The 20196-nt window shown below is 42.5% G+C and overlaps 1 protein-coding gene across 1 annotated transcript in view; it reads left to right on the top strand.

The window, feature by feature from the left end:
• LOC144608765 (galactosylgalactosylxylosylprotein 3-beta-glucuronosyltransferase 1-like) overlaps window positions 1-20196 on the top strand; it is a 178035-nt gene that overhangs the window by 133132 nt on the left and 24707 nt on the right. Inside the window, exons 3-4 of the mRNA XM_078426845.1 lie at window positions 4487-5001; window positions 17426-17722. Coding sequence (XP_078282971.1) covers window positions 4487-5001; window positions 17426-17722 — 812 coding nt within the window. The remainder of the gene's footprint in view (window positions 1-4486; window positions 5002-17425; window positions 17723-20196) is intronic.

Raw genomic sequence — 20196 nt, forward strand, 5'->3', positions numbered from 1 at the left:
CTCAGTGCTGGGACCCCAGTTATTTACAGTGTATATTAATGATTTGGACGAGGGGATTGAATGCAACATCTCTAAGTTTGCGGATGACACGAAGCTGGGTGACAGTGTTAGCTGCGAGGAGGATGCTAGGAGGCTGCAGAGTGACTTGGATAGATTAGGCGAGTGGGCAAATGCATGGCAGATGCAATATAATGTGGATAAATGTGAGGTTATCCACTTTGGCGGCAAGAACAGGAAAGCAGAGTATTACCTGAATGGTGACCGATTGGGAGAAGGGGAGATGCAACGTGACCTGGGTGTCATGGTGCACCAGTCATTGAAAGCAAGCATGCAGGTGCAGCAGGCAGTGAAGAAAGCGAATGGTATGTTGGCATTCATAGCAAGAGGATTTGAGTTTAGGAGCAGGGAGGTTCTGCTGCAGTTGTACAGGGCCTTGGTGAGACCACACCTGGAGTATTGTGTGCAGTTTTGGTCTCCTAACCTGAGGAAAGACGTTCTTGCCTTAGAGGGAGTACAGAGAAGGTTCACCAGATTAATCCCTGGGATGGCGGGACTTACATATGAGGAAAGACTGGATAGACTGGGCTTGTACTCGCTGGAATTTAGAAGACTGAGGGGGGATCTTATAGAAACATATAAAATTCTTAAGGGGTTGGAGAGGCTTGATGCGGGAAGATTGTTCCCGATGTTGGGGGAGTCCAGAACCAGGGGTCACAGGTTAAGGATAAGGGGGAAGTCTTTTAGGACCGAGATGAGAAAACATTTCTTCGCACAGAGTGGTGAGTCTGTGGAATTCTCTGCCACAGAAAGTAGTTGAGGCCAGTTCATTGGCTAAATTTAAGAGGGAGTTAGATGTGGCCCTTTTTGCTAAAGGGATCAGGGGGTATGGAGAGAAGGCAGGTACAGGCTACTGAGCTGGATGATCAGCCATGATCATATTGAATGGCGGTGCAGGCTCGAAGGGCCGAATGGCCTACTCCTGCACCTATTTTCTATGTTTCTATGTTTCTATGTTTCTACGATATTTCAATCACTTCTGTTAATCTTATAAATTTCACCATATCCATGAGTCTTTTGTAAAACTCACCTTGTTTAAGAATACATGGGGCCAACACATTGCTTAACAATTAATTTTGAGAAAAAATAAATGCTTACTTACCAGAAATTAGCAGCCCAGGTAGACAGTGCTGTGAAGGAGTTTTGCATTCTTGCCTTCATTTGTCAAAGCACTGAGTACAGGAATTGGGAAATTATGTAGCAAACTGTAAGTCATTGGTTAGATCACAGTAGTTCTGGTCATCCAGCGTTTGGAAGGATGTCACTAAGCTAAAAAGGTGCCAAAAAGATTCATAACATTGTTACCAGGACCTGGGAGTTTGAGTTATAAGGAGAGGCTGGATCGGCTGAGACTATTTTCTCTGGAACAATCCAAATTGTCTAGCTGGATGATCACAACGGTTGTGGTCTCAACAAAGACTTATACAGTTTCCTACATAATGTCCCAACTGGTGAGGTCAGTGCTCCGAAGGGCAACCTTATAGGTAAAAAATGATGAGGGGAGTAGATAAGGTGGATAGTCACAGCCTTTTTCCCAGGGTAGGGGAGTTTAAAATTAGAGGACTTAGATAATAGGTGAGATGGGGACCTGAGAGGCAGGTTTTTTTTACCTTCACAAAGGGTGGAATCTGTATGGGACAAGCTGCCAGGAGAAGCTGTCGAGGCAGATACATTTGGACAGGTTCATGGATAGAAAAAATTAGAGGGATATGGGCTAAACCTAGGTAAATGAGACTAGTTGACATAAACATCTTGGTCAGCATGGATGGGTTGCAGCAAAGGGCTGTATAATTCTCTGACCCTAATACTCGGGCTACATAATATTGAACACTCTTTATTTACATGTGAATTAGCCCTACAATCAATAAAATCAAAATGTTTCTAAGATACCCAATATTGGACCTGCTCCAATATTCGAACAACACTCCATCCTGTAAATTCACATCACTCCAATCTGAAAATCCTTATCGTAAAGTTGAGCAAAGGAACTTGAAACCTGCCTGGGACAGGGTGACTCAGGCATGAATCATGGAAGTGTGAAATCGCACACCATCAGATTCAGGGACAGTTTCTTCCCAGCTGTTATCAGGCAACTGAATCATCCTACCACAACCACAGTGCAGTGCTGGGCTACTATCTACCTCTTTGATGACCCTCAGACTATCCTTAATCAGACTTTGCTGGCTTTACCTTGTACTAAACGTTATTCCCTAATCATGATAGACACAAAAAGCTGGAGTAACTCAGCAGGCAGGCAGCATCTCTGGAGAGAAGGAATGGTTGACGTTTCAGTTCGAGACCCTTCTTCAGACTGGTTAGAAATAAGGGAAATGGTCTCGGCCCGAAACGTCACCCATTCCTTCTCCCCTAGATGCTGCCTGACCTGCTGAGTTACTCCAGCATTTTGTGATACCAGGTAAATGAGAGATATTGACAGTGATGTGGACTGATGAAGAGCAATGAATGAAAGATCTGCAAAAAAGTAACGATGATAAAGGAAACATGCCGTTGTTAGCTGTTTGTAGGGTGAAAATGGGAAGCTAGTGCAACTTGGGTGGGGGAGAGATAGAGAGAGAGGGAATACCGGGGCTACCTGAAATGAGAGAAATCAATATTCATACTACTGGGCTGTAAGCTGCCCAAGCGAAATATGAGATGCTGCTCCTCCAATTTGCTTTTAGCCTCACTCTGACAATGGAGGAGACCTAGGACAGAAAGATCTGTGTAGGAATGGGAAGGAGAATTAATGTTTCTAGCAACCGGGAGATCAGGTAGGTTCAGGTGGCTGAGCGAAGATGTTGCCCCGAAACGATCGCCCAGTCTACGTTTGGTCTCGCCGATGAATAAGAGTCCACATCTTGAATAATGGATACAGTAGATGAGGTTGTAGGAGGTTCAAGTGAACCGCTGCCTAACCTGAAAGGACTGTCGGGGTCCCTGGACAGAGTCGAGGGAGGAGGTATAGCGACAGGTGTTGCATCTTCTGCGGTTGCAGGAGAAGGTACCTGGGGAGGGGGTGGTTTGGGTGGGAGGGGAAGGGATGAGTTTTTGTGTCTATCTTCAGTTTAAACCAGCATCTGTAGTTCCTTCTTACACATTCCCTGATCATGCATCTACACACTGCAAATGGATCGATTGTAATCATGTATTGTCTTTCTGCTGACTGGTTAGCAAGCAACAAAAGCTTTTCACTGTACCTCGGTACACGTGACAATAAAATAAACTAAACCCACACCCATAGCTTGCACATTACAGCTGAGTAACTTATAATTGTCTTAGTGCACTGGATAGTTGAGAGTTGACAACTGGTGCTGGTGTTGGAAGAGCAAGTATCTTTTGGACACATATAACACGTGCAGAAATGCTTAATGTTTTTTGTAGAATTAGGGCAAACAGGATACACCATAAGTTGCTACAATTTGAACATATTTGTGCTTTAAGAAACAAGTAATTTTCTTACTCCATTCTCAGTTTACTCATGGTCTGAGGTCAAAACGTGGTCCTGTGTGTCGTTAAATTATGCCCTGTAATTAGCCTCTGCGAGACGCAGGCAGCCCAAGCTCCCAAGTTGATGACCCATATCTTTAATCCTTTAATAAACACAAAAAGCTGGAGGAACTCAGCGGGACAGGCAGCATCTCTGGAGAGAAGGAATGGGAGACGTTTCGGGTCGAGACCCTTCTTCAGATCAATCATTTTACTCGTTTAGGGTATTTCTCAATCTCCAGTCAATCCCTTGCCTGTGAAGCAAAACTGTCAGGAATGAGCTCTGATTGCAAAATGGTGACAGTGAATCCATGCTGAATTTTCTGGCTGAATATAACTTTTACTTCATTGGACTGTGAATGCATTAGACACTTCACTGAATGTCAGCATGGCTCAGCTGCTAACTTTCTTGCCTCTGGGTCAGATAATTATGCCTTCAGCCCTGCACCCATGTGCAACTCGTCATCTCAGCTAACTCTGCACCATAATATTGACCGCACTCTGCAGTCATGGGTACTGTCCTTGATGTGTTATTAAGAAAAGTCCCAGACAAATTGTCTGGGTAGTTGTTACAAATCCTATGGAATTATGGAAAGGACAGCGTGGATTTTCTCAGTGTAACAGGAGTCATCGCCATATCAAAATGTTTTCCTTTGTACAGAATAGGGACTTCTATGGGTAACAAGATATCGATAATAATCAACTGGATACAGTACCGTGATATATTTTGCTCAGTTAAATGCCATATAAATCCAATTGTATTCAATACTGTCATATCATCTGCACAATGGCCTGCCATAGTTTTTAGATGCAACAGAGCAGCATGGAGTGCCATCTAGTGCTAAAGTGAGAGCTCCATTTCACTAGCAAAGAACATTGAGGCCAAGAACAGAGTCCCTCACGGTAAAGTTATGTTGCTGAGCTTCTGTCATTTTTCTTGCAGACGATGGGAGTGAGGTTGGCAACCGTCGAGATTTTGGTCAGTCAACAGACTCCAAGGAGTATTGCCCGCCGGATAAGGACATTGTGGAGGTGATCAGGACAGAGTATGTTTACACACGACCCCCTCCATGGTCGGACATCCTGCCCACAATTCACGTCATCACTCCAACTTACAGCAGGCCTGTACAGAAGGCAGAACTGACGAGAGTTGCCAACACCCTGCTCCATGTGCCCAACCTCCACTGGATAGTGGTGGAGGACGCCCAGAGACGAACGACACTGGTGACCCGGCTCCTCAAAGAGATGGGCCTTAACTACACGCACTTGAATGTAGAGACGCCTCGCAGTTACAAGCTGAGAGGGGACATTCGCGATCCTCGGTTTCCGCGCGGCACCATGCAGAGAAACCTGGCGTTGAGGTGGCTGAGGGAAATGTTCAACATGAACAACACCCAACAAGGAATCGTGTATTTTGCAGATGACGACAACACTTACAGTTTAGAGTTGTTTGAAGAGGTAGGTTGTATCTAAAATGGGTGACAAGTAATAAGAATGCTACCTGAACTTGGTCATCACTGGGGATGTGGGTTACTTGTATTGTGAGAATATTGATGATGTTATTAGTAAACCCAGCTTAGAGAAGTCCTTGCTCTCGATGGACCTTCAATATTAAATGGATAGATTCATTCCCCAAAGATCAATTGTTTGTGCCATCAATTGGACGCTAATGGTGATGGTTAAATGTTGCATTGATCAGGAGTTATTTTCATGACATTTGATTGCTAATTTGATGACATTAGTTGTGATGTTCACATAATTGGGTGGATAATGAGACAGCCGTCATCCTCCATAAAGATTGTTTACTGACCAATGAGTTCACATTGAGGGTCAGAAATAGTGGCACTCAAAAACACTATGTGAACTCTCTGATTATGGGCTTGGACATCCTGCTTGTATTCTCTTCAATAACCTACAAAGTCTGTATTTTGGAATCTCTATTTCTTTACCCACTTTCTTGCATGCAAACATGAACTCAACAAACACCAAGTTGGTATTATGTTAATGGGGTATTTATCCTGCTGAGGTGCATTTTTCTCTACGCACACTTAGCCTGGGTGGCGGGCCTCTGTGCAAACAATGGTGGGACAGAGAACCTACTGAATTGATGAAGGTTTCTCAATACGGGGCATGTTTCTGCAGTGACCATGCTCACAGTGGTACCCCGCCTAGCACTACCCTGCAAACCCTGATCCATTGTGGCTTTCTTGGTCCTGGAGATGGTGTACTCACAGTTGCATTCCCTGCCATCCTTTAAAGAAGACATTGGCCCACTGCGCGCTGTTGAGTGAAGAACCTGACACTCTAGCCGCATTGAGGCGATGGTTTCATCACTGATCTCTCGGTTGGGCTAGTGAGCATGGAGAAATCTCTGATAGCTGTGCAGATAAAGAAAGAGAGGGGAAAAGTTTTTCATCACACCACCAAGAGATAATGAGATGACCATAGGTCCAGGTGGTCTACCAACACGGATTAGGTGCTACCTGTCCCCTTCAATGCCCAGGCTGACTGTGCCAGTCAGAGTGCATCCGTAAGCTTGGCGTGTCAGTGCTCAACCGCCACACTGCTCAATCCAGCTTATCCAACATCAGACTCCACAGTCAACCATTGTAAATTGGTTCACACCATACTGAGCCAAGAGGTGCTGAGATCATTTAAACCCGGTCATGTTGTAGGAGTGTCAACGGAGGGCTGAGCCCTTGCCTCAAATTCCTGGCACAGTGTTCCTGTTCCAAGTTCCTGGCACGGTGACGGACAGCAATAGGAAGGTAGGGGTTCACAACAAGCTCCCAGCACAGCAACACTGTCAGTAATGCAGCTCTCTATATGCAATACTGCAGCAGTGATTTTTTTTCTGTGGCAATATCAAGCCAAGTATGTTTATTTGAAAAATTACTCCACATTTTACATGAACTTCAATGTAATATTCCTCCCCAGTTTACATTGAAAGCACAGCACCCAATGATAACTGTGTTGATTGCCAATGCTCATGCTAAATTATCGGGATGTGCTAAGAACTAGCAATCCGACAATAATCAACAAAGACTGAGGCTAATTCATCAAAATGGCTAATATAATGCCACAGGGAACTGCCCATGTCCACAATATTAATATATGTTAAGGACCAAAGTAAGAGAGTAATATTCAGGTGATCCAAAATTATCTAAATTGGTAACAAAGAGACAACGAAATGATTCTACTCAGAGAGAGAGAGAAGCTGAAAAATATGATAAATAAAAACAATATGAACGTGAGCGGAGAACACATTTGATGTGCAGACGATGAACAGATAATCTGCAAACAATCTGAAAATCTCTGGGGAGCCATCTATAAACTAAACTGGAAATTCTGCATTTCTGCAAGACATTTCGTTGTTCATCAGAACTAGTTATACCAATATTGTACAGGTCGATTGTGAAACTGGATCTGGAATATTACATACAATTTTGGAATATTACATACAAATTCATAAAGGATAGAGAATTTAAAAACTCCATTTACTGAAACCTAAGAGGGAGGCAATGATAGAGTTTTCAAAATGATAGAATATATAAGTAAATTAGGTGTGAAACAGATGATGTAAGAATAATATTCAGAACTCTGAGAAGAAAAAATAAATACCCCATTTTCCACTCCACAACTCCCAGTGTGTATTGAAATAATCAAGTGGGTTGTGAACAGAAATACTTGCCAAGAGATACCTCATCTCGGTCCAGAATCTCACGTCCTTGTAAAATACTTGATGTTTTATGGTTTTGTTATAATGAGGAAAGTTTATTGTAATAAAGATGAATGAATGAAACAGAATAAAGAGCAAGTCATAAACATTAATGGAATGAGTTACAAAAATCAATTTTAATTGAGTACCTCAGTGGAATTAGATCATAGTGAGCCTGTTCATGTAAGAGTGTAACACAACATGTGGGTAAGATTTGCTCATCAACATTTCACTGTTCAAAGATTTGCTTGCTGTACCATAACCTCAAATCTTAACATCCTTTCTTCCCTTCAAGGGTACTTTCCAGTACATTTTTAATTGTGGTAACCTTAGAACCAAAGGAGAATTTCACTTCGAAATGGAATTTGTAGTTTGGGGTCTGGAGATGGAGGAAGTGCAGATGTTTTGTCTATAACACAGCGTACAGGTTAAAGATTACAGTAGTGCTTACTTGCACTCTTAATGCAATAAAGCATTCCAGAGTGTGCTGTAAAACTAAACTTCCCACCTAGTCAAAGAAACGGATTGTAGGAAGTATCTGAAAGGGGAAAAGAGTGGTGGAGAGGATCAGGATAGGAATGCAAGGGCTTAAGGTCACCATAGCTGATGGCTCTCCTACCAATGGTGGAGTAATTAGTGTGGGAGATGTCCATGACATTGCTGTGAGAAGTGATGTGTTACAAAGACAGAGATGAAGCTATTGAGGAATTTGAAAGCAAAGGGAAAAGTTTTAAAATAAGGATTTGATTAACTGGGTAGCCCATTTTAAATCAGGATGAATAGTAATTACGGAGTAAGTAGGACGATGCAAGTCAGATAGAGTCAGAATGAGACATGAAGGAGAACAACCAAGAAGGACTTTTACACATCGAGGTGACATTTACAGGATATTGGATACTGCTGCAAAGGCCAGTATTTACTGCCTATCTCCATTACCCTTAAGAAACTAACCACCTGCCTTCTTGAGACACTAGTGTTTGTGGTGGTGATGCTCCACAATGCTGGTACCAATGGATTTGCATGACTTTATCCATCAACACTGAAGGCATAAATACACATGAAAAGGTCAAAATGATGTGCAGCTTGGAGCGCAGCTTGAAGAAAGCAGTGTTGCCATTTGCGCGCTGCTGATGATTTTTAGATGATAGAATTCTCAGGTTTGTATGGTACTGCTCAGGAAACCTTGGTGAATTGCTGCAGAGCATCCTGTAGATAATTCATACTGCTGCTGAAAGGCACATCTGGTGAACTGAGTGAATGTTTAAGTTTGGGGATTGAGTTCTAATGTAAGGAGTTGCTTTGACCTGGATAATGCTGGGCTTCCTGAATGCTAAAAGAGCTGCACTTGATACAAGAGGCAAGTTGATGTTATTCCATCATATTTTTTGTCTTGCTGGTAGAAAACATTTGGGACACCAGGAAAAGGGTCAACTTCTGGACAGGATAGGTTTAGAGGGATATGGGCCAAACGCAGGAAGGTGGGACTAGTGTGCATGGGACAAGTTAGCCGGTGTGGGCAAGTTGTGCCGAAGGGCCTGTTTCCATGCTGTAAGACTCTATGACTATGATTTCTGCAGAATATGCAGAATGCCCAACTCCTCTAACTGGAGTTAGACATGAAAAACTGGCGTAACTCAACGGGACAGGCAGCATCTCTGGAGAGAAGGAATGGGTGACCTTTCGGGTCGAGACCCTTCTTTAACTGCAGTACATGGTATTTCTTTCTGATCAATTAAGCCACAGAGAATTCTGATGGTGAATGACCCAGTGAAATAGATAAATTCTTGCTTGCTGAACATGGTTTCCCTCTGGCACTTCTGTTATACAATGGCACTTATTACTCAAATGTAAATGATGCCTGGGTCTTTGCTGCATGAATACTTCATTACCTGAGGAGCTGCATCAGTAACATACCCATTTATAACCAAATGGTAGAAGATAGGTCACTGATGAACCAGCTGAAAGTGAACGAGCCTCACTAACTACCATAAAGAATGTGACTGACTACCAACCAACATATTGGATCTGTTTCCACCACTTCCCCAGGCAGCACATTCCAAGCCCCTACCACACTGTGCAAAAAGAAAAACCTGACACGTATCGCCGTGAAACTTTCCCCTCACCTTAAAGCTATGCCCTATACTAGACACGCCCGCCCTAGGAGAAAGACCGACTATCTAACTTGTCTCTGCCTCCAACAGCTTTTATATATTTCCATCAATTTGCCCCTCAGCCTCTGAAGCTCCAGAAAAAACAATACGTTGGCCACACATTCAAGTAGCCCTTGCTTTCCCTCTCTCCATCCCCTCCCCTTCCCAGTTCTCCGACCAATCTTTACTGTCTCTGACTTTTATCTCTGTACCGCCCACTCCACTGACATCAGTCTGAAGAAAGGGTCTCAACCCAAAACATCACCCATTCCTTCCCTCCAGAGATGCTGACTGTCCCTCTGAGTTACACCAGCATCTGGTGTATCTTCGATTTTAAAAAGCATCTGCAGTTCTTTCCTACACAAGGTGGCCAAACCTATCCTTCCTAATCAAAGCAAACTTCATTGTGAACCTCTTCTGTATTCTTTCTGATATCAACATGCCCTAGAATATCACCTAACCCTCCCTAATCTCACTATTCTCCATTCCTTCTCCTGGGTGAATACCAATACAAAATACTCTTTTAGTACCTCACCCATTTCCTCTGACTCCAGGAATAAATTCCCATTTTTTGTCCTTGATATTCTTGGCCTCCCAGGTTTCTCCATGAAAGGACAAAATGTATACGGTCTTGGCAGCAGCCTTATGTAGCATCCACAGAATGATTACAAAAAATGTGTGTGTTCCACCCCAATCCTGCACTCTGCCACATAAATCAATCTTCTGACACCACACTGCAATTGCAGTCTCTGTCAGCTAATTCTTGATTCAAATGGTCATGTTTTGGTTCATTGCAGGCAACTTTTAAATGTCCCGAATTATGATGACTCCGAGCAGTGCCTTAACTCATTGGAAAGGTGGGACTCAGTGATATCACCCCAGGGGAATTTTTTCCCAAGTTGACTTTCACTCTTACATGGCCCATTATGCCTCAACTTGAAAAACAATGTTCAGCCCATTAGAATAGTAACAGTATGTAACATAGCTTGCATAAATCACAATGCTTGATAGCCTGCAGTGACAGAGTAATGATAAATATGATAATGAGACAGTGACAGATGAAACACATTTCCACCATTTATCTTTCACAGGCGTTGCATTAAACTTTGCATCTCTGACAGTTATCATGCTCCTTCAAGCATTATGGCAGCCTGGTTGTTTTTGGTGATCTATAATAACCTGGCAAATAGGATGTTGTAAGGAATTCTGAACAACTGTAAGTTGGAGGCTCTTTGGCCACAAGATTGTAGGATCTTAGAAAAATATAAGAAGATAACTGCAGATGCTGGTACAAATCGAAGGTATTTATTCACAAAATGCTGGGAATAGTATTGGAGAAGTCGATGTTCATACCACTGGGCTGCAAACTGCCCAGGCGAAATATGAGACAAAGGTTCACCTGCACCTCCTCCAACCTCATCTATTGCATCCGCTGCTCTAGATGTCAACTTATTTACATCGGCGAAACCAAGGGCAGGCTCGGCGATCGCTTCGCTGAACACCTGCGCTCGGTCCGCATTAACCAAACTGATCTCCCGGTGGCCGAGCACTTCAACTCCCCCTCCCATTCCCAGTCTGACCTTTCTGTCATGGGCCTCCTCCAGTGCTATAGTGAGGCCCACCGGAAATTGGAGGAACAGCACCTCATATTTCGCCTGGGCAGTTTGCAGCCCAGTGGTATGAACATCGACTTCTCCAATTTTAGATAGTTCCTCTGTCCCTCCCGTCCCCTCCCCCTTCCCAGATCTCCCTCTATCTTCCTGTCTCCACCTATATCCTTCCCTTGTCCCGACCCCCTGACATCAGTCTGAAGAAGGGTCTCGACCCAAAACGTCGCCCATTCCTTCTCTCCCGAGATGCTGCCTGACCTGCTGAGTTACTCCAGCATTTTGTGAATAAAGGATCTTAGAAAATATCTGCAAGGTGGAGGCCCTACGGCCCATTGTGTCTGTTTTTGCAGAGAAAGAGCTCCCCTGCCTAACCTCGCCTTCACACGACCTGCAGCTCTTCCATTGCCGCTACAAATGGGACGAGCTTAGATGGGTCATCCTGGTCAGCAGGGGCGAGTTGTGCTGAAAGGCTGGTTTCCGTGCTGTATGACTCTATGACTCTACATGTCCTTACACTGTTTAATTGGGATGGAGCTTTCTGGCCACACTACTCCTTCAGCCACTGTGCTCCAGAACCCTCTGGATTAAAACTATCTGCCGCTCCCCTCTAAAGGTTGGCAGAGTGGTGCAGCAGGAAGTGTGGGGGACTCAATTCTGAGTGACCCGAGTTCATTTCTGACCACTGTGTGCAGTTTGCAAGTTCTCCCTGTGACTATGTGGCTTTCCCTTAGGTGCTCCAATTTCCTGGCAAATACATATTCGTCCGTGGGTTAAATGGTTGCTGCAAATTTCCCCCAGTATAGGTAGGCAACAGGAGATTTGTGGTGCATTTCATGGGCATATGAAAGAGAACACGTTCTTGGGAAATAAATGGGTGGATGGGACTCTTCTAAATGCCAGCCTGTTGTCGATGGGCCCAACGACTTTCTTTAGTTTAGTTTAGAGATACAGTGCAGAAACAGGCCCTTTGGCCCACCGAGTCCGCTCAGACCAGCGATCCACGCACATTGACACTATTCTACACACACTAGGGACAATTTACACTTATAGCAAGCCAATCAACCTACAAACATGTACGTCTTTGGGAAACCGAAGATCTCGGAGAAAATCCACACCATCACAGGGAGAACGTACAAACTCCGTACAGACAACATCCGTAGTCTGGATCGAACCCGGGTCTCCGGCGCTGCAAGCGCTGTAAGGCAGCAACTCTACCACTGTGTCACCCTATATCAGAAGACAACATAATCTTGCCAGCAAATGTCTGCTCGTTGTTTGACTCTTCCATTAAGGGAAATAGGTTCTTCCTATTTTCTCTCTGTAGACCTATCGTAATTTTATAGACCTCGATTAAATCCCCAAAGAAACAAATCACAGAGCATTCAAACTTTCCATTCTTGCCGCACCTTCGGAACTTCCTGGTGCATTCGCTCCAGCATAATCTTATCATTCTTGCAGTGTGGTGACTAGAACTGTACGCAGCAGTGTTCACCGTGTTAGTATTCTGGTGGCCCAAGCACCAATTTGCTTCCAGTTTAGATGGTGAATTTTTAAAGTGACATGTGCTACCTGGCAAATTGTCAAAAGCAGCAATGAGCATCGCAGAGTTGGTAGCGATCAGTCTCCAAGCTGATTTGATGCCACCCTTTACAAATTAAGCTGCATTAATCCAGCTAGTGCCGTGTGCTAATCACACATGGAAAGCCAGCCATTTAGCAGCAAGGTTCGCCTCTCCCCTCATCACCTCCATTAGTATCTCAATCATGAGAGACTGTTGGCGAACAGCCAGTTCGTGAGAAATACACTTAAGACAGCACACTGGCACAGGTAGCCGAGCTGCTGTCTCACTGCGCCAGAGACACAGGTTTAATCATGACTCTGGGTGCTGAATGTGTGGAATTTGCACATTCTCCATGTTACAACTGTATGTGAAGTTCCTCTGGGTGCTCTGTTTTCCCCTCACATCCTCAAGACATGCCCCTTGGTAGGTTAATTGGCTTCTGTAAACTGCCTGTAGTGCATAGGTGAATGGTAGAATCTGGGACGAATTGAATCAATTTATAATGCAAGATATATGGGATGAAAGTTTACAACATATACATCAATGTTCATTGAATACTAGACATTCCTTAATACAATTTAAAATAATACATAGATTACATTATTCGAAGATGAAATTAAATAGGATTTTTCCTAGTATCTCTCCTATTTGTGATAAATGTCAATTTCAAGAAGCTAATTTAACTCATATTTTCGTAACTTGTATAAAAATGCAAAACTTCTGGTTGGAGATTTTTAAAATAGTTTCTAAAGTTATTAATAAAAAATTAGATATGGATCCAAAATTAATTATATTAGGATTATCAGAACATACTACAAATTTTACAGCAAGTCAGGTACATTTTCTTGATTACAGTCTAATAACTGCGAAAAAATTAATACTTAAATTTTGGAAAAAAACAATAACCCCCACAATTAAAATGTGGACTACGGAAATGACAGAGACCCTGCATTTGGAAAAAATAAGGTTTGCCTTAATCGACAAACCTGAGTTATTTTTTAAAATATGGTCTCCATTTATTGAATTTTTAGAAAAGTAAATGGGTTTGGCACAGGACTAAAATAAAAAATTTAAATTAAAAGTTGAAACTTGAGTTAGGGGTTGGATGTACAACTGTGGTTATTGTCTCCCGGATCTACTCCCTTTAATTTTTATTGTTAGATCCTTTTTTTTTTAACCCTCTTATTCTCTCTCCCCAAGTTTATAGTTTTTTTTTTTTTTTTACTTTCTCTCTTCAAAAATTTAAAAATTGAAGCTATGTAAGAACTTTGTAACAAATGTGTTTTTTTAATTTCTATTTGTACATATGCTTTTCAAAAAAAAAAAAAAAAAAAAAAAAAAGAATCTGGGAAGAAAAACAACAGATTAGTGTGAGAATGATGAAAATATAAGAAAAATAATTAATGGGATTAATGTAGGATTAGCAAGAAAGGGTGGTTGATGTCAGTGTGGACTCAGTGGGCTGGAAGGCCTGTTTAGCTCTGTATCCTATTGTGAAGCAGTGGCATTAAAGACATCAGGCAATGATATACAGCTCTGCTGCAAGAACGTGCTGCTACTTGTACAAATAAATACTTTTGCAAAGAGCTCTGGAAAAAGGAGGAGGAATGGGCTGAACAGCAACACCCAGGAGTGGCAGGAAAACTGGAGGGGTAGGGATGATGAAAGAGTGCAAGGACTATGCTTACAAACTGCCAGAAGCTCCTGTGAGATCTGATCCAAGGAGCAATACTTGCAAAAACTGGGGTTCTATAAAAAGATAGTCAGAGGTCTACTGAAGATAGACACAACGTGCTGGAGTAACTCAGTGGGACAGGCAGCATCGCTGGAGTGAAGGAATGAGTAGCGTTTTGGGTCGAGACCCTTCTTTAAACTAGTCTGGGGAAAGGGAAACGAGAGATATAGATGATGATGTAAAGAGATAAAGAACAACGAATGAAAACTATGCAAAAAAGTAACAATGATAAAGGAAACAGGCCATTGGCAGCCGTTTGTTGGGTGAAAACGAGAAGCTGGTGCGACTTGGGTGGGGGAGGGATGGAGAGAGAGGGAATGCCGGGGTTACTTGAAGTTAGAAAAATCCATATTCATACCGTAAGCTGCTCAAGCAAAATATGAGATCTACCTCTTGAAGAAGCCAGTCCCAGAACTGACCTGGGAACCTGGAGCCCATTGCCTGTGGCTGTTAAGATCTTCCTTTATTGCTTCCCATTCCTCCCTGGTAGGGACCACTGCAGATGGGAGATGACAAAACATTTTATTCACAAGAAGGGATTCTCTGGAGAACATAGAGTTGCCAAAGGAGGTGGTGGAGGCAGATACATTGACAGCATTTTAAAGACATTTGGACAGGTACCTGTATGGGAAATGAGTAGAGGGATACAGACCTAATGAGGGCAAATGGGAATAGCATGGATAGACGCCATTGTTGGCTTGGATAAATTGTGCTGTTCAACTCTGTGAGTTTATCCTGAAGAGATGATCTGAATAAAGATTTCAAAGCAGAAAATCATGCAAGTAATCAAACAAAAAATTCTTTCAGAAGGAAGCACACAGCAAATGTCATCGACATAAAGTAAGAAGATGCAGAAGAAATACTTCTCACTTCTTACGTTCTCTTGATCTTGTTCCACCACTGAAGAAACGGTTTCCAATTACAAAAGAATTCTCCCTAGTAATGAACACCTATGGAGCACTTAACCAGCTTTGATCAGGAACTTTGCAACCATTCCCTTCTCTCCTGAGATGCTGCCTGACCTGCTGAGTTACTCCAGCATTTTGAGAAATAAATACCTTCGATTTGTACCAGCATCTGCAGTTATTTTCTTACAGGAACTTTGCAGCGATGCCTTAGATGTTGGATGGAGAGAGGGAACAATTTAATATTCATGGAAGTTATTGATTTACCAGTAGATGGGTCTCTCACAATTGTCAAAGAAACCACACATCTAGTAAATGATTACAATGCTTGTTCTATCAAAATCTACATGCATGCAAGAGTATGAGTGTTGAGGGAATGTGTAGATGTCCATGCAGTTAGCTGTTGTATGTGCATGTTTGTGAGTGGGTGAGGGAGAACATACATAGGTGATGAAATGTTTGTGATTTTAAGTTGCCAAAGGAGTCTCGTCTATCTTTAAACATGTGTTCCATCAATTGTGATAGAACTAAAGCGGTGTGATTCTGATGGACCCATGCCACAATCTACCTGGTCTCGTAGGGGTTCCTCAAATGCAATACACGTGCTTAACAACAGCTTTAGAAGACAGACATTTAAGAACATGAAGGAGGACTTGATCTTTCCAAATAAAATGCCGACATAAAGATGAGGGGAATAACATGAAGGGATAGAAATATTAAAAAATTGAAAACAAATCAAAAGTGCATTAATGCAAAGAAAATCAATTATGTTACCTTAGTTTTTTTCAAATTTCCATATCAATTTAAACAGAGAAAATGCAGCTGTGAATTTATCTTTTCGATAAAAGGAAATAATTGACCTGCTGAATGAGTAAAGTGCTCATGTTATAAATCTTTTACGCAAGAGAAAAACAAATAGGACATTAAAGCTCAATATAATAATTGCTTTGTGCAGCAGTTGGAGAGACTTCAAATAAGTGATAGGAGAAGAATTGGGCCATTCGGCTCATCAAATCTGCTCTGCCATCCAATCGTGGCTGATCTATCTTGTATCTTGTATGTTGTGGTCATCACTTCCGAAGACCCACCAGGGACTATACTGGAAGTATCCTATACCCACTAGGAACAATTTTTAACACTATCCTACGCGCATTAGGGACAATTTTTTAAAACATTTACCAAGCCAATTAACCTACAAACCTGTACGTCTTTGGAGTGTGGGAGGAAACCGAAGATCTCGAAAATTTACGCAGATCACGGGGAGAACGTACAAACTCCGCACAGACAGCGCCCGTAATTAGGATCGAACCCGGGTCTCCAGCACTGCATTTGTTGTAAGGCAGCAACTCTACCGCTGCGCCACTGTGACCGTCCTTTCTATCTTTCCCTCCTAACCTCATTCTCCTGCCTTCGCCCCATAAGCCCTGACACCCGTACCAATCAAGAATCTATCTATCGCAGCCTTTAAAATATCAATTCTGCCTTCTGTGGCAGAATTCCATAGATTTACCACCCTCTGACTAAATAAATTCCTCCTCATCTCCTTCCTAAAGGAAAGGCTTTTGATTCCGAGGCTATGACCTCCAGTCCTAAACTCTCTCATAGTGGAAACATCCTCTCTGCATCCACTCTATCCAAGCCTTTCACTATTCGGTAAGTTTCAATGAGGTCCCCCCCTTATCCTTCTAAACTCCAGCGAGTACAGGCCCAGTGCCGTCAAAGGTCAAACAAAAATGGTTGCTGATTCTGTCACCTGAGTTTGCTAAGTTCATTTTAGTGTAGCCTTCTTCATTGGAGAACCCAGCCTTAGTAGCTTTTAGTGTTTAGATGAAACAGAGATGCTAGACATCTAGATAGACACAAAATGCTCGAGTAACTCAGCGGGACAGGCAACATCTCTGGATAGAAGGAATGGGGGATGTTTTGACCCTTCTTCAGGCTTCTGTTCAACACTTTGACAGGAGAATAACTACTTCCACTGAATGGTCAGGCAGCCAGCTCCAATCACAAGAAGATCCAAATATGGCCTTTGGTTCAAATGTTCTATCCATGTTGACTAAACAAACATGAAGGAAGATTTTTTGATAGTTTGTAAAATCCTTGTAAAATATAGATAGGATCAATCTTCATGATGCTTTTTTTTTTTTTTTTTCATCGATTGATGGTTCAAACGAATAAAACATTTCTTTTCCACTTCCTTCAGATGCGGACTACAAGGAAAGTTTCAGTCTGGCCTGTTGCCTTTGTGGGTGGACTTCGATACGAATCCCCGAAAGTGAACGCAGCAGGAAAGGTTTACGGATGGAAAACAGTGTTTGATCCGCACAGGCCATTTGCCATCGATATGGCAGGGTTTGCAATAAATCTCCGGTTAATTCTGCAGAGACCTCAAGCTTACTTTAAGCTGCGTGGAGTCAAGGGAGGTTATCAAGAAAGTAGCCTCCTTCGAGAACTGGTGACACTCAATGACCTGGAGCCTAAAGCAGCCAATTGCACTAAGGTAGATCTTTTGTATAAATCCCAAACATGGAAACAATATTTACATTGGTCGGAAAGAACTGCAGATGCTGGTTTAAATCGAAAATAGACACAAAATGCTGGGGTAACTCAGCAGGACAGGCAGCATCTCTGGAGAGAAGGAATTGGTGACGAGTCGGGTCGAGACCCTTCTTCAGACTGATGTTAGGGGAGTGGGCGATACAAAGATAAAATGTAGTCGGAGACAGTAAGACTGGTCGATGAACTGGGAAGAGGAGGGGATGGAGAGAGAGGGAAAGCAAGTAACTTCAAGTTACCCGCTGAGTTACTCCAGCATTTTGTGTCTATCTAATATTTATATTGGACCTTTCTCATCCACAGGGTGTTACCTTAGCCAATTGATTACTTCATGAATTGTTTTATAGACAATAACAAATGTCAATTTATAACAAGTACTACATAAGACCACAAGATATAGGAGAAGAATTAGGCTATTTGGCCCAGCAAGACTACTCCACCATTCAATTATGGCTAAATGTATAAGAAAGAGCTGCAGATGCTGGTTTAAATCAAAGGTAGACACAAAATGCTGGAGTATCTCAGCGGGACAGGCAGCATCTTTGGAGAGAAGGAATGGTCTATTTTTCCCCTCTCAACCCCATTAGTCATAGACTGTGAGTCATAGAGTGATACAGTGTGAAAACAGGCCCTTCTGCCCATCTTGCCCATAACGGCCAACATGTCCCAGTTACACGAGTCCCACCTGCTGGCGTTTGGTCCATATCACTCCAAACCTGTCCTATCCATGCACCTGTCTAACTGTTTCTTAAACATTAGAATAGTCCCAGCCTCAACTACCTCCTCTGGCAGCGTGTTCCATATCCCCACCACCTTTTGTGTGAAAAGGTTACTCCTCAGATTCCTATTAAATCTTTTCCCCTTCACCTTAAACCTATGTCTTCTGGTCCTTGATTCGCCTAATCTAGGCAAGAGACATTGTGCATCTACCCGATCTATTCCTCTCACGATTTTATACACCTCTATAAGATCACCCCTTATGCTCCTGCGCTCCAAGAAATAGAGTCCCAGCCTACTCAACCTCTCCCTATAGCTCAGACCCTCTAGTCCTGGCAACATCCTTGAATATCGTCTCTGTACCTTTTCCAGCTTGAATCCTTTGCTTTCTCCCGAACAGCCTTTGACACCCTCACTAAATAAAACCTATCAATCTCTGCTTTAAAAATACTCAATGACCTGGCTGCCACAGCCATCTGTGGCAATGAATTCCACACATTCATCACCATCTGGCTAAATAAATTCCGCCTTATCTCTATTCTAAAGGTAAACCCCTTCAAGTCCTAAAATAGAGAACACTATTACAAATAACTAGTTAGCTTTGAATCTTGAAGCGTTGATAAAGGGATAAACCTTTGTCATGAGAGCAGTTTTGGGCTCCATATCTGAGGGGGGAAGTACTGGCTCTGAGAGGATCCAGAGGAGGTTTACAAGAATGATCCCAGGGATGATTAGGTTAATGTTTGATGGCTCTGGGCCTATACTCACTGGAGTTTAGAAAGATGTGGGGGATTTCATTGAAACCTACCTAGTAACGAAGGGCCTAGATAGAGTGGATACATTATGGCTAAATGTATAAGAAAGAGCTGCAGATGCTGGTTTAAATCAAACGGTAGACACAAAATGCTGGAGTATCTCAGCGGGACAGGCAGCATCTTTGGAGAGAAGGAATGGTCTATTTTTCCCCTCTCAACCCCATTAGTCATAGACTGTGAGTCATAGAGTGATACAGTGTGAAAACAGTGTGGAGGGAATGTAACCAGTAGTGGGCGAGTCTAGGAGCAGAGGACACAGCCTCAGAATAGGAGGATGTACCCTTAGAATGGACATGGAGGAATTTCTTAAGCCAGAGGATGGTGAATCTGTGGAATTCATTGTCACAGATGGCTGTAGACACCATGATCATTAGCTGCTTTTAGAGCAGAGATTGCTAGGTTCTTGATTAGTAAAGGTGTCAAAGATTACAGGGAGAAGACAGGAGAATGCGGTTGAGGGAAAAATAGATCAGCCATGATTAAATGGAAGAGCTGACTCGATGGGCTGAATGGCCTAATTCTGCTCGTATGTCTTATGTTAATGGGAGAATTTTCCTTCTTCTTTGGTCAGTGTCATTTTAATGCAGGCTATGGAGAACAGGCTGAAGTTTTATTTTACATTTGATCAAGAGGAAAATAGGGAAGAGTTTCCACTTTGCCCACAATTACTAACCCACACACAGAATGCGCCAATATCGTGTTAATTTTGAGAAATGTTTTGTTCATCTTTCATAAATTTCCAATCAGATTAATTCACTTATCACTAAATCTGTCATGAACTATCACTGGTTAGAACATTTTACATCACAGTTCTTTTTTATTTCATGCTTTGGAATAGTTCATAAATTTGCATTTGTCTTAAAAAAAATACACACCAAAAGTTAAG

Source organism: Rhinoraja longicauda, chromosome 32 (assembly GCF_053455715.1).
Source record: "Rhinoraja longicauda isolate Sanriku21f chromosome 32, sRhiLon1.1, whole genome shotgun sequence".
Classification (NCBI taxonomy): Eukaryota; Metazoa; Chordata; class Chondrichthyes; order Rajiformes; family Arhynchobatidae; genus Rhinoraja; species Rhinoraja longicauda.